Source organism: Falco punctatus, assembly GCF_963210335.1.
Source record: "Falco punctatus genome assembly, chromosome: 7".
Taxonomy (NCBI): Eukaryota; Metazoa; Chordata; class Aves; order Falconiformes; family Falconidae; genus Falco; species Falco punctatus.
The window spans coordinates 69,901,608-69,913,565 of NC_137587.1; the positions used below are offsets into that span (position 1 = coordinate 69,901,608).

At 59.6% G+C, this 11,958-nt stretch overlaps 1 protein-coding gene across 3 annotated transcripts in view; it reads right to left on the reverse strand.

Annotated features, from left to right (window-relative positions):
* RASGRF1 (Ras protein specific guanine nucleotide releasing factor 1) overlaps positions 1-7,603 on the reverse strand; it is a 41,973-nt gene extending 34,370 nt beyond the window's left edge. For all 3 annotated transcript variants that reach the window (XM_080395006.1, XM_080395005.1, XM_080395004.1), the window contains exon 1: positions 6,863-7,603. In XM_080395006.1, coding sequence (XP_080251132.1) covers positions 6,863-7,138 — 276 coding nt within the window. In that variant the 5' untranslated portion in view covers positions 7,139-7,603. The remainder of the gene's footprint in view (positions 1-6,862) is intronic.
* Positions 7,604-11,958: the final 4,355 nt, after the last annotated feature.

An 11,958-nucleotide genomic window follows, 5' to 3' on the forward strand; every position in this document is an offset into this window, starting at 1 on the left:
ATGCAGGCAAGCCTGCGTGGTACAGGCGATGCCTACGTGGTATCAGCAATGCCTGCGTGGTACTGGCACCATCAGCAGCCCCCTCGCCCCCAAACAGCTTGGAAATACAGCCTTGGCATCCCTCTCTACAGTAATTAATAAAGAAACAAGCATTACACCAAAGTCCTAACCCTGGGTGTACCAGACATTCATACCTTGGCCAGACTTTATATATGAGTATGACCACTGCCATAATGACTGCGCCTTCTTATTTGCAATAAATCTGCAAAAAGTGTGTGTGCAGCTGAGAAAGTGTATCTGAGGCTGCTGAGCCAGCAGGGCTGGGCTGGGGGAAGGTCTCTGTCCTTTCTGCTTCTTTAGCAGACTTCATGAATCTGTTGGGTGAGAATGTGTGAAAGGTGACAGACGCATCACGTTTAAAAGACAAAAATCAGTAGGATAATCTGCAAATTTCTGAGTATTTCAGGTTTAGGTTTACAAATTGTGATTTAAGTTCAAAAAAATCAGATTGCACATAAATTCTGCACTGCTGGTATGAAGGTTGAGTTACTGCCACGTTCAGCTCATTGCGGAAAGCCTGGCTAAAAGTACACAAGTCCAGGGAAAAAATATTGAAGTTTTTAAAAATCCAACAGGACAATCCAACAAGCCAGCTGTCACGGCAAAGACCCAATTGAGCGAATCAAGGCTAATTAAGCTGACGGGAAGAGCCAAACATCTTAAGCCAAGAGATCTCTTAATCAGAGGTGGTCCATACATAAAAAAACAAAACTATATTGAAAAATGTCCTTTTAAACTTTTCAATACCATTTTCTTTTTTCACATTTTTTGTTTTACAAGTAAAAATGCTGTCAGCTATTTTGCTTTATCACAAACTAACCAGTACTGACTCGCGATCTTTAGCAACCAAAATATTCCAATACCTGTTTTACTACAACTCAAGGGTTTGGATGCACAGACCCACTTATTCTCAACAGCCCAACAACCAACAGCTCCTCTGGCACAATTCCCGCTGCCTCAGAGGGGGCTGCTGCTCACACCCCTAGCTGTGCACTGTGGAAGCTGGAGCTCAAATTCCTGACACATTGATGCTAAATTGAACTCCAAATGTGGAAAACCCTCAGGAAGGTGTTTGACACTGTGCTGGGGCTCGGGACAGGCAGGTATTTACTGCTGAGCATGTGATACCCCGATGTTCCTTGCCACTGTTCACAACCTCCGGGGCTGTGCAGGGCCACGTGCTTTGCACTCGTGATGACGTGCAAAAGGCAGCTCTTGGCTATGGGGGATCTCAGCCTTTTGGAAAAACATTTGTAGATGTTTATAAAACCCACAGCCCCAACCACCAGCGGTGGATGAGCATGTTTAATGTATGCACCTTGCTTGGGTCACGAGTCCTGCAAACACGGGTTTGCCCAGCACTGACCAGCCCTTGGCAACAGCGACGAGCACAACCTCGGCCACGGCTCCCGGCTGCATCCTGCCCAGCACCCCTGCCCGCTCACACCGTGCGTAATGCTGGGGGAACAGTTCATTACATGACTTTAGCTCCTTTGTTCACGGAACATCTGTAAGAAGGCTATGTTTTCCCAAACTTGCCTTGTTTGGATTTATATGACAAATCTGGGGAATAGTTTTTCATCCTATGACAAAGCCTGCTCCCACAGAGGCAAGGTGTCCTGCGCTCAGCCTCAGCTGTAATCGCTCCGTTGCCATCAGTCACACAGATCACACCACATGATCCTGTCCTTTGAATACGCATCATGTGAATAATCAGAAAGACAGCGATCAGGCAGCAGCACGCTCAGACAGATACCCCGAAGAAAAAACAGACTTTTCTAGAAGACAAGAAGCGCGTTACCCGCCTGTGCAAAGCATGTTTTGCACCGGCTCAGCTGCGGCTGGATGCACGGTTAACGCAGGATTTCCGTGCGGCGCGGGGATCACTCGCTGTCTCTAGGCAGCCCTGTCATACCAACCTGCTGATTTTGCTTTGCTGCCTCTGTGCTGGGCTCCAGCGGGTGGGCGGCCGCCCCACACCCTGTGCAGGAGCATCCTTGCCCCGATGCCCTGCATGCCCAGAGTGGAGCAGCGGGTGCCCAGGCTGTGGGGCAGCCCTGCTCAGGGTGTCCATGGACACCCTGCTTGCCCTGGCCGGAAGCTGCTCTGCAGGCAGGATCCATCCCCTCCTGCCACCGTGACTGGAGCCACACGCTGCTCTGAGCCCTTCCCTGCCTGCCTCAGTTTGGGACCATGTTCAAAGCCACTTGTGGGTCCTCTGCTGCTGCTCCCACTCACCTAGAGCCCACGGGCCAGATAACCCCGGCCAGCTGGGCACCTAACAGACGTGCCCAGGAGGAGAACCCATCATCTGCGGCTCCCCTGGCCCTTGCTGGAAAGAGCCAGGGGGTCCCAGGGGGCACATGTTGCTCACCATAGGGGCTGGGATGGCAGCACCCAGCAAAGGTACTCGCATCTAACGCCAGAGGAGAAGATCTGGGCAAATGCCTGGCTGCTCTGGCAGGGCCATCCCACCTTCTTCTGCAGAGGGACCAGCAGCAGGCACCTGTCCAGTCCCCCCGGCAGAGCGAGATGCTGTCTGTCCCTGGCTCACCCATAGCAGCCCTTTCTGAGGGTACCGGGAGCTCTGCCCAGGTGAGCTCCCTGTGCCGGGACAGGCACAGACGGATCCCGTGGCCCATGCTGCTGCACCAGGAAGCTGCCCAACCTCTCCTGCTGCCAGGGATGGCTTCATCAGCGGGGCACCCGAGAGAGCCAGAGCTGCCAGCACCCAACACACTGCGAGGGCAGGCATCCACGAAGCACCCAAGTACCTGCAGCTCCGCTACCCTCCAGCTATTCCAGTGTCTCAGGGATGGGTGCCAGGGACAGGGTGCTCTCAGTGACTGAGCTTTGTTTCAGCTCGACACCTGCTACTCTTTGTGCTGCTGGTGCTGAGAAGACATGTGGCCTTCCCATGCCCTCCTTCGCTGTGCAGGGAAACCAGCAGGACCGGGGCCAGACGCATTTCAGGGAGATGGAAGAAAAACTTTCCCTGAAGGGCTGGTGGGGACCGTTTCCACAAGCCTTCTCCCATCCCACTGGGAAACCACGGCCACACATGCCCACCCACTGACCGCTCATCCTCAGCCTTGCATCAGGGTACAAAATGCTTCCTTGAGCCTCCTCTGCCCCCTGACAGCACAGACAATAAATGTTACACCCATCGCTGGCAGAGGCTGCAGAGCTGGGGAAGAAAATCTCCAGCTATAGGCTCTGTGTTCACAAAGGCAGCCTAGGCTTTGGGGAAAAAAAAAAAGACTCACAGCTCCAGAGAGCTTCTGAGTTTCAAGTCAAGGGTTTCACACAGCGCTACCACTTGACTCAGCAACACGTTGGCTCTCATCCGAGACCCAGAGGGTTGCTGGTTAAGAACGGCACCGGGGTATGGGTCTGCAAATCCAGCTCAAGGCTGGATCCACAGAGTGAACCCACTGCCTGACTGACGTGTGATGGAGAGCCCTCACTCAGCGCAGGCCCTTCCCAGCCCTGGGCACACAGCCTCGAGGTCAGGGATGGATCAGCTCTAGACCTCCACACCTGCTCAGCTCCTCAGCCAGGATCTCACTTTGTCCATGCCCCCCACCGTGCAGTTCCAGCCGGGGCACCCCATGTCCTGCCCGCCCTCCCCTACAACACAGCATGGACTTGGGGGTCTCTCATAGGCCCTTCCACCAAGGGGCAGGAGATGTGATCACCTGAAAGCACATCCCAGCATCCTCACCCGTGGGGTAACAGCAGGTCCCAGGAGGTGGCACGACCCAGACACCAGAGCAGAATAAAAGAGAGGGTTCACCCCCCCACCGACGCCTCGCCCCAGCATCACTGGGCACTCGTCCATCACGCCACTGGCACCACGACCCCGCGCAGCCCGAACGCCAACCTCCCGCACTGAGCGAGGCAGCAGACCCCTCCTCCGGGCCACAGCCTGAAGCCTACCCAACAATAAAATATCTTCCAAACCGAACTGGTTTGAAGAAGATTTCATTTGCGGAAAAACATAACAAAAAGAGAAAAGAAAGTTTCCAGAGTTATCCAAATCCCCTCTTCGGTGTTTGTTTTTCAAAGAACTTTGCTCCTTTATCCTCGCATGCACTCTATGCTAAAAATACACTGCATTCCCAGCAAAAAAATCCCCCACCACAAAAACATATGTGAACTTTAAAAAGAGGGGGTTTTGAGAGACCCACGTTTTAAAATTTCTCCTTTGTGGAGAATTTGAAACCTTTCAGGCTTTACTCCTGTGAAGATGGAATCTAAACCAGAAACTCCTGTGCTGCAGGGAATATTGTCCACATAGCTCCAGTTGTAACTGCCCGGATAGATAAATGCCCTCAGAAAACAATTAATGGTGATCACAGGCAATGCTAGAAATTTCCTCGGCACCTTCCTTTCAAAGCCATTGAACATGGCTCGGTACCAGGTGAGCTGGAAGAAAACGTTTTATCTGGTTTGCAGAACTCGGACACCTTCCACCCAGAGACCTGCCGGCTTTGCATGCCATTTGCTCACTTTCGCCCTCCTGCACAGCCCATGCTGCAGATCTGCACCATAAATATTCTGCTGCTTATCTCATCTGGTAATGCCATTAATTAGTTTGCAAAGCAGTGGGCATTCAAGTGCTTGAGCACTTTCATTTATATTTGTCGTAATGAATTATACAAAATTACAAGCCAGACGCTAAACCTTGGTAAATCGGTGCCAATCAGTGGCCCCGTAAATATCTGGTGTGGCAGGATCCCACCGTGCTGTGGCAGCGGACCCTCGCTTACAGTGAGGGCAAATCTTCCAGGTGCATTTTGAACTGGAAAGGGGCTGTGCCATCCTCCCCTTGATGTGTACCTGGTGGAAAATCCCTCCTGCACAGACACCAGGAGTCAGAACCTGGTAAGCCAGCTTGCTTTAAACCTGGCTGGCAAGCTCGGCTGAAGCCGAACCAGGAACGCGCAACAACATCTGTTACGCTGCTACCTAAAAGGACACAGCTGACAAAACAGGACAGCGGCGTGACCCCCTTGCAGCCACAGACCCTTCCTTGCTGCTACAGCCGACCGTGCCATACACAGGAGGCTACTCCTGTGCAAGACCCAGGATTGCGAGGAGGCACAGCTGTTGCAAAAAACTGGGATTTTCATCTGAACAGGGAAATACTCCCGTGATCCCTGCCGGGAGCGAGGAGGCGTGCCACAGAGCGGTGGTGCTGCACTGCCTGGCTCTTGTGGCAGGGCTTTCTGGAGCGCTAAGCATGCCATGATTAGCCAGAGGCAATTAAGGGGCTTCCTTCCTTCCTTCCAGGCTGCCCCTTGCCCCCGGCGGGTGCCCACCGGGGCCTGTCCCGCAGTCTGCTGGCAGCGCTCACTACCACCTCTCTGGAAGGCTGCTTAGGCAGAAATTATGCAAGACCTGCAGAGCTGGACTCAAGATGCTCGGTGCCTCCTGCGAGCACCCAGCCTGAGCTGCCAGCACCGGGAAAACCACCCCAGCTCCTCCTCGCGAGGGGCTTCCCAGTGCCCCCTGCCACACGGGCACCCAACCAGGTGTGCGGTGAATTCAACCGCAACAGGCTCCCGTCCGCATCCGTGAGACCGGAGGTAGATTTGGAAGCTACGGCAGTGATGGACAGGGATGTGCACTCCCAGCCTGAAGCCAGTCCTTCCTCCCCCCCTACCCAGCACCGACCCCTTCCCCACCTGGCTGCTCAGACGCACCCCCAGCTCCAGCAAACACCAGACAAACAACCCAGAGGTTGCCAGCACCGCACGCCGCGCTGCTGCGTCCCACGCTGCTGGGTGCCACACTGCTGGGTGCCATGCTGCCCACCTGTGAAAGGCGCAGCTGGGGGAGAGACACCCACCCCCAGGCCCATCTCCCTGCTGGGGACCTGGGGGGCACCCAGATTCTCCCAGGGCCTTGCAATTTACTCTTTCAGTGCTGTGCCACCTGCAGCCATGAGCATCTGGCGAGGAGCACTGCACCCAAGTACCAGCCCTGCATGTGCCATGCGCGGCCCCGGCTCCGCTTCTCCCCACTGCCCAGGGTGTAGGGGGTGTGTGGCATTTCCACCCGTGCCAGGAGCATGCGCTGCACGTGTGGGGAGTGGGAACGGGGTGAAATCCACCCGCAAGCAAGACCCTGTGCCCCCCCGCCACGCTGAGCACCCAGCATCCAGCGCCGCGGCTGCGTGTGTGCCCCCCACCCTCTGGCAGACCCCACGGGGTGCTCACAGAGGGGGGGCTGCGTCAGCTTGGGATAGAGCAAAGCTAAGCGGCCAAGCCACAGCGTGGACAGAGCAACCCCATGGGAGCCCCGGGGGGCCGCGGGCCCCTCCACGCCTCGCCGGGGCCGCTGCCCCGAAGCCTCGGCGGGGACGGGGGGCCGCACCGCGGACACGCGTGGGGCGCGGGGCTCTGCTGCGCAAAGCGCGGCCCGCGGCCGCCGGGGGGCGCCCTGCGCCGCAGCCCCGCCGCCAATACCGGCGGCTAATTAGCCGCGGGGGGGGGACGACCGGGGCCGGCTCCGGGCACAGCCCGGCACCCCCATAATGAACTCACCCGCTGCCCCGGGGTGCGCTGGCAGCGCGGCGGGGGGCCCGGCACTGCAACCCCGGGGAGCATCCCCCCTCCCCCGGCACAGCCCAGTCTCATCCCCCGCCCCGGTCACGCGTGGGGCAGGTCCCGGGCGCCGGGCAGGGCCGCTCCGCGGCGGCGGGAGCCCCCGGCAGCAGGGACGGGCATCCTCCCCCTCCGAGGGCGGCCGGGGCAGGGCGGGGGGCGCCGGCCCCGGGCCCCCCCGTCGCGCCCACCTGCTTCTCCAGGGAGTCCTTGGCCGAGAGGGAGGGCTTGGGGGAGGGCGCCCGGTCGCAGACGCAGCCCTCGAGCAGGTAGAGCCCCGAGGGCCGGGAGCTGGAGTCGGTCTCGAAGTAGAAGAGCATGTTCTGCAGCAGCGCGAACCACTTGGTGTGCCATTTTGTGTTGTCGGAGCTCCGCTTGCTCAGGTAGCCCTTCCTGGCGCCGTCCTTCTTCGCCAGCAGCCCCAGGTAGGTGACGTGCCCGTCATTGAGCCGCATCCCCTTCTGCATCTTGGTGGGCACCGCCAGCTCCTCACATGGTCCCCGCCGGGCGGCCGGCGGGCGGGTCCCTGGCGAGCAGCCGCAGCCCCCGCGCCCGCATCAGCGGCGCCCGCTGCCCCCGGAGAGCCGGCGGCCGCCGCGGCGGCTCATGCCGCGGCCGAGCCCCGGGGCCCTGCCCGCGCAGCGCTCGCCTCCCGCGGCGCCGGCGGCGGCGGCTCTGCCGGGGGAGCGCCGCGTCCCGGAGCCGCGTCTCCCGCAGACGGGCGAGTCATGTGATGCCGGAGCCGCCGGCGGCACCGGGAGCCCGTCAGCGCCGGCCCGAGCCGTGCCGCTCCGCTCCGCGGCGGGGCTGGCCCTGCCCTGCCGCCCGGCTGCGGGGGCGGCCGCGCCGCGCTCCCCGGGGCCGCCCCCCCGGGCCGCGGGATGCCGGCGGCTCCCGCCCCACCGGCCGCCGCTCCGCACCGCGCGGGACCCCCGGGCCAAGGGGCGCCCCCGGGCCAAGAGGGACCCCCGGGCACAGACAGAGCCCTGGGCCAGCACAGAATCCTGCCCACAGCTGGAGCCTCGGGCCAAGGGGCACCCCCAGACACACGGGACACCCAGGCACAGCTGAAGCCCCAAGCCGAGAGGGACCCCTGAGCACAGCCAGAGCCCCAGGCCAAGAGGGACCGCCAGGCCAAGGGGTACCTGCGGGCACAGACAGAGCCCCAGGCCAAGGGGCACCCCCAGGCATAGACCCCTGGGCCAAGAGGGATCCCCAGGCCAAGGGGTACCCCCGGGCACAGCCAGAGCCCCGGGCCAAGAGGGACCCCTGGGCACAGACAGAGCCCTGGGCCAGCACAGAATCCTGCCCACAGCTGGAGCCTCAGGCCAAGGGGCACCCCCAGACACACGGGACACCCCCAGGCACAGCCAGACCTCTGGGCCAAGAGGGACCGCTGGGACAGATGGGAGCCTGGTGATGTGGGGTCCCAGGCCAAAAGGGACTCTCAGGTCAGGGAAGACCTTGGGACAAACAGCACCCAGGGCAGAGCAGGACCCTATGGACAGGGATTCCTGGGTGAAGCAGGACCCCCGGGCCAAGTGGGGACCTCTAGGGCCCCCTATCAAAGATCAACCCAGGTCTGGCACAAGCCCTGGCTTGCCATGAGCCCCAGACTGAGCAGGACCCCCAGGCCAGGTGGGACCCCCAGCCTGCACTGGCTCTGCGTGAGGTTGTGCTCGGCTGGGCACCCACTCCACTCACTGCAGGAGCCCACTCCAGCCTCGGGTGCCAACTCCCCCCGCTGCCCCAGGGCAGCACTCGCCATGTCCAGCCCTGTGCATGTTGCTGACCGTGGGATGTCCCCACTCGTGGCCTTCCCCTTGGCCGGTCCCACGGACAGCCTGCACCTCCCCACCCAGCAGCGTGGGGCTGATCCAGTCCCTGCACGCTGCAAACCCCAGTGCCCCAGGCCCCTTGGTGGTCCCTCGGCGTGCAGCAGTATCAGCACCCCTGGACGCCATCCTCTCCCTTCCCACCCTCCGCTTCTCCTTAGGGCACCCTGGTAACTGTGCTGCCACTCGCGGATGTCACACATGGGAGAGAAGAGGGCCCAGTTTCTCTATTTATTATTGTTCATCTCACTCTTCGATCCCTCTCCTCCATCCTGGCCTTGTGCGCTGTGCCGAGCAGGGCAAAACTGGGAAAACTGGGCAATGGTGCAGCTGGAGCCTGCGCAGGGCAGGGAGGGCCCTGGTGTTCCCCATGTTCCAGGGGGCTCCCCGCAGCCAGGAGTGCTGGGTCGGTCAGATACCAGGGTGATGGGCACATGTGAGGCCTGAGGTGGCTACGAGGCAGCGCATGAGCCCTGCTGCCCATGGGCAGCTGCCTGCCCACATCGGCAGAGGAACTGGCCCCAGCCCCATCCCAGGGGTGACCAAACCCCTGCAGACAGGGAGGGCATCAGGAAAACCGTGTTAATTAGTTGTGTTTCCACTGAAAGTGCTGGCAGATCTCCAAGGAATTCAGTGAGGTCACAGGTTGCCATGGCAACAGGAGGGAACGGGCTGGAATTGGGAAGGGTGCTGGCATATCCAGGATGAAGCTGCTGGGCCTGGGTACTTGCTGGGACACTGGCCCATCGCTGCCCTGAGGGACATGGCGCGAGCGCCTGCTGGGTGCTGGATCGGTGCCGGATCAGGGCAGCCCCAGCCGGGAGCGGGAAGCGGGGCCGTGTGCTGCCCTGGGCATCCTGTGCCCACCTGCTCCTCTGGCAGATGGGCTGCTGTCCTCCCGGTTGACTGTACCTGCTGTTACCCACATTGCAAGCAGTATTTAGTTCTAGGACTTTCCCCACCCGCACAGCTAACCCTCCTCCTGGGCCAGGGCTCTCCCCTCTGTCGTTTTCCCAGCCTGATCAGGAAGGTCCCATGTCCTGTTACAGCACCACAACCTCTGCTTGGGGTGAAAGATGGGTCAAAGCATGCAGCAGAAGGTGCTCCCCATGACTGGCCCATCCTGCCAGCTGAGACTGGTCCAGAATAACCCCTAGAGAAGGTGAGACACTCTCCATCCCCTCCATCACTGTGCATTACCTGGAGCCAAGCAGGTGGCTGCTGGGCAGAGATGGGCAGTGATGGCTGTGGTGGTGGGGCCAAGCCTTCTCACAGCTCCTCATGGCGGGGAGTGAGCCCTGGGCAGTGCCGCCAGCTTTTGCAGCAGGGACAGGCAGGCAGGACCTGCTGCGTACGGAATGGTCCAGTCGCACAAGGAGAAATCCTTCACGGAAGCCTGCAAAATCTTGGATCAAATAATAACTGGGAAGCTAGCATTGCCAGTAATTCCTATACTAGGTGAAAGCTGAAGTCACCTCATGCCCCTGGAGCTGCTGAGCCCTCTGGCCAGCCGTGAGGCTGTGCCCAGAGACACAGTGTGCCAGGGCTGCCCACGAGGCGAGGGTCCCTGCTGCCTCACCAGCTCGAGCAGGCTGCCATGAGGACAGCAGTGCTGACGGCACCAGGGACAAGCGGCGTTTGGCTGTGATGGAGTGCTGGAGCTGGTACCAGATGAGGCAGCTGGACTTTGTTCCCCGGATAGTGTTGGATTAGCTCAGACTCTCCTTAGATGATATGGATGGTAACGGAAAAAAAATAGCTGACAGCTTGCAAGGCTTGAGCAAATATGGAAACTTTGATTTCTAAAACAAAGCAAGGTTTATTTTTTGCATGTGACGCTTGCTTTGGTCAATTTTAAGGCGTTTGCAGCGTGACCCTTCTGCTCTGGGAAAGCAGAGGTGAAGCGTTTGTCACTTCTCCCGAGCGCTGCTGTGCAGAAGAGCTGCTGGCTGCTGCTGGCTGCCGTGAGAGAGAGGGAGTTTGTCCAGACGAAAGATTTCCCAGGGTTTCCAAGTATTTTAATTGCAGTGGTTTCTTCTCTCTTCATTTAAGTGTTTAATAAACATTGGAGTGGTTCCTGTGGGCATCCCGCTCAAAGCCGAGGCTTGAGCCCGAGCAGAATTGCATGCAGCAGGAGCAGTTACTGCAGCAACACCCAAGGGCGCAGGGCCCACATGGGAGAGCTGGGGAGGCAGGAATGCTGCGCAGGAGCAGCAGGCAGGGCAGTGGCGGGCTGCAGGAGGCACGCTGGCTGTAGGGGAGCTCCAGGAGTGGGACAGTCACCAGTAGAGACCATGCTGTGGCAGGGTCTGGGGAACCAGGGTAGAGCATCCCCTGGGCCAGCGGTAAGGCAGGCGAAGGGCAGGGGGCGATGACACCGGTGGCTTGTTAGGGGCTTGGTGGGTGCCTGCACAGGCAGCAGCACAGGACCAATCTTGGCACAGGACGGGTCTCAGTGCAGGATGGGTCTCCGGCAGACTGCCTGCTCATTCAGCACCACAGCGCTGAGATGTGCTTGTCCCTGCGTCCCGCTGCTGTTATCTGGGCAGGTGCAAAGCCTGTTGCTGTGCACTGCCTCCTCGTGAAATGCATCCTGTGATTTCCATGCCAAAATCATCAGCTGTGGAAAACACGGCCCTTGTTTCTCCCAATCCGTGCTTCAACCTCTTTGCATTAGCGGGGCTCATGTTGACTCAGCTGGCGGCAGGCTTTTTTATACACCAGCAGCCTCCTCACCAGTTCAGTCCTCATCCAGTCTCCTCCCTCTTTCCAGCTTGGATGGAAGGAACAGTTTGCAGCTCTGTACACCCAGCTCCAGCACAGCACACAGGCCAGGTGCCCAATGGCTCACTCTCCACGGCTGACACCCTTGCATGAACATTTCCCCATCTCTGAGAACAAATGCTCGCCACAGGGCTGGCTCTTGGCCACCTTACCTAGCCAGTGGGGGTGAAATGCCGTGGAGGGCACCACTTGCCAGGGACCTCTCCTCCACTGCCACCACAAGCCACCCATGAGCCAAGGGCATCTTCCCAACCAAGCCTCAAGGGCTGAGACCCACCATATTGCTGCCCCTCGCCCTGCTGGCGTGAGCCCCAGCGGAGCAGCCCAGGGCAGGGGACTCCACACAGCAGCGCTGGCAGCACAGCCCTGCTCCCCCGGGGTGTTCTATGGCTCGTATGATGGTCAGCCTTGCTGCCTGTTGCACTCCTGCCTCCTTTCCCCCAGGATTTCAGATGCTCGCTGGCCCCTTGGGCTGCCAAGCACATCTCGCTGGCTGAGCTGAAGGCTGAGGATGCTGACACTAAACATGTGCGCAACAAAAAAAAAAAACCACAAACCCACAGCCTTTCCAGCTCCCCACATGCTGCTGGGTTATGTGGGCGCTGGTATTTATCGGCGGCTCCCCCAGCTCCCACTCAGCCTCTCCCGTAAAGGCCGAGCTTGGCTGC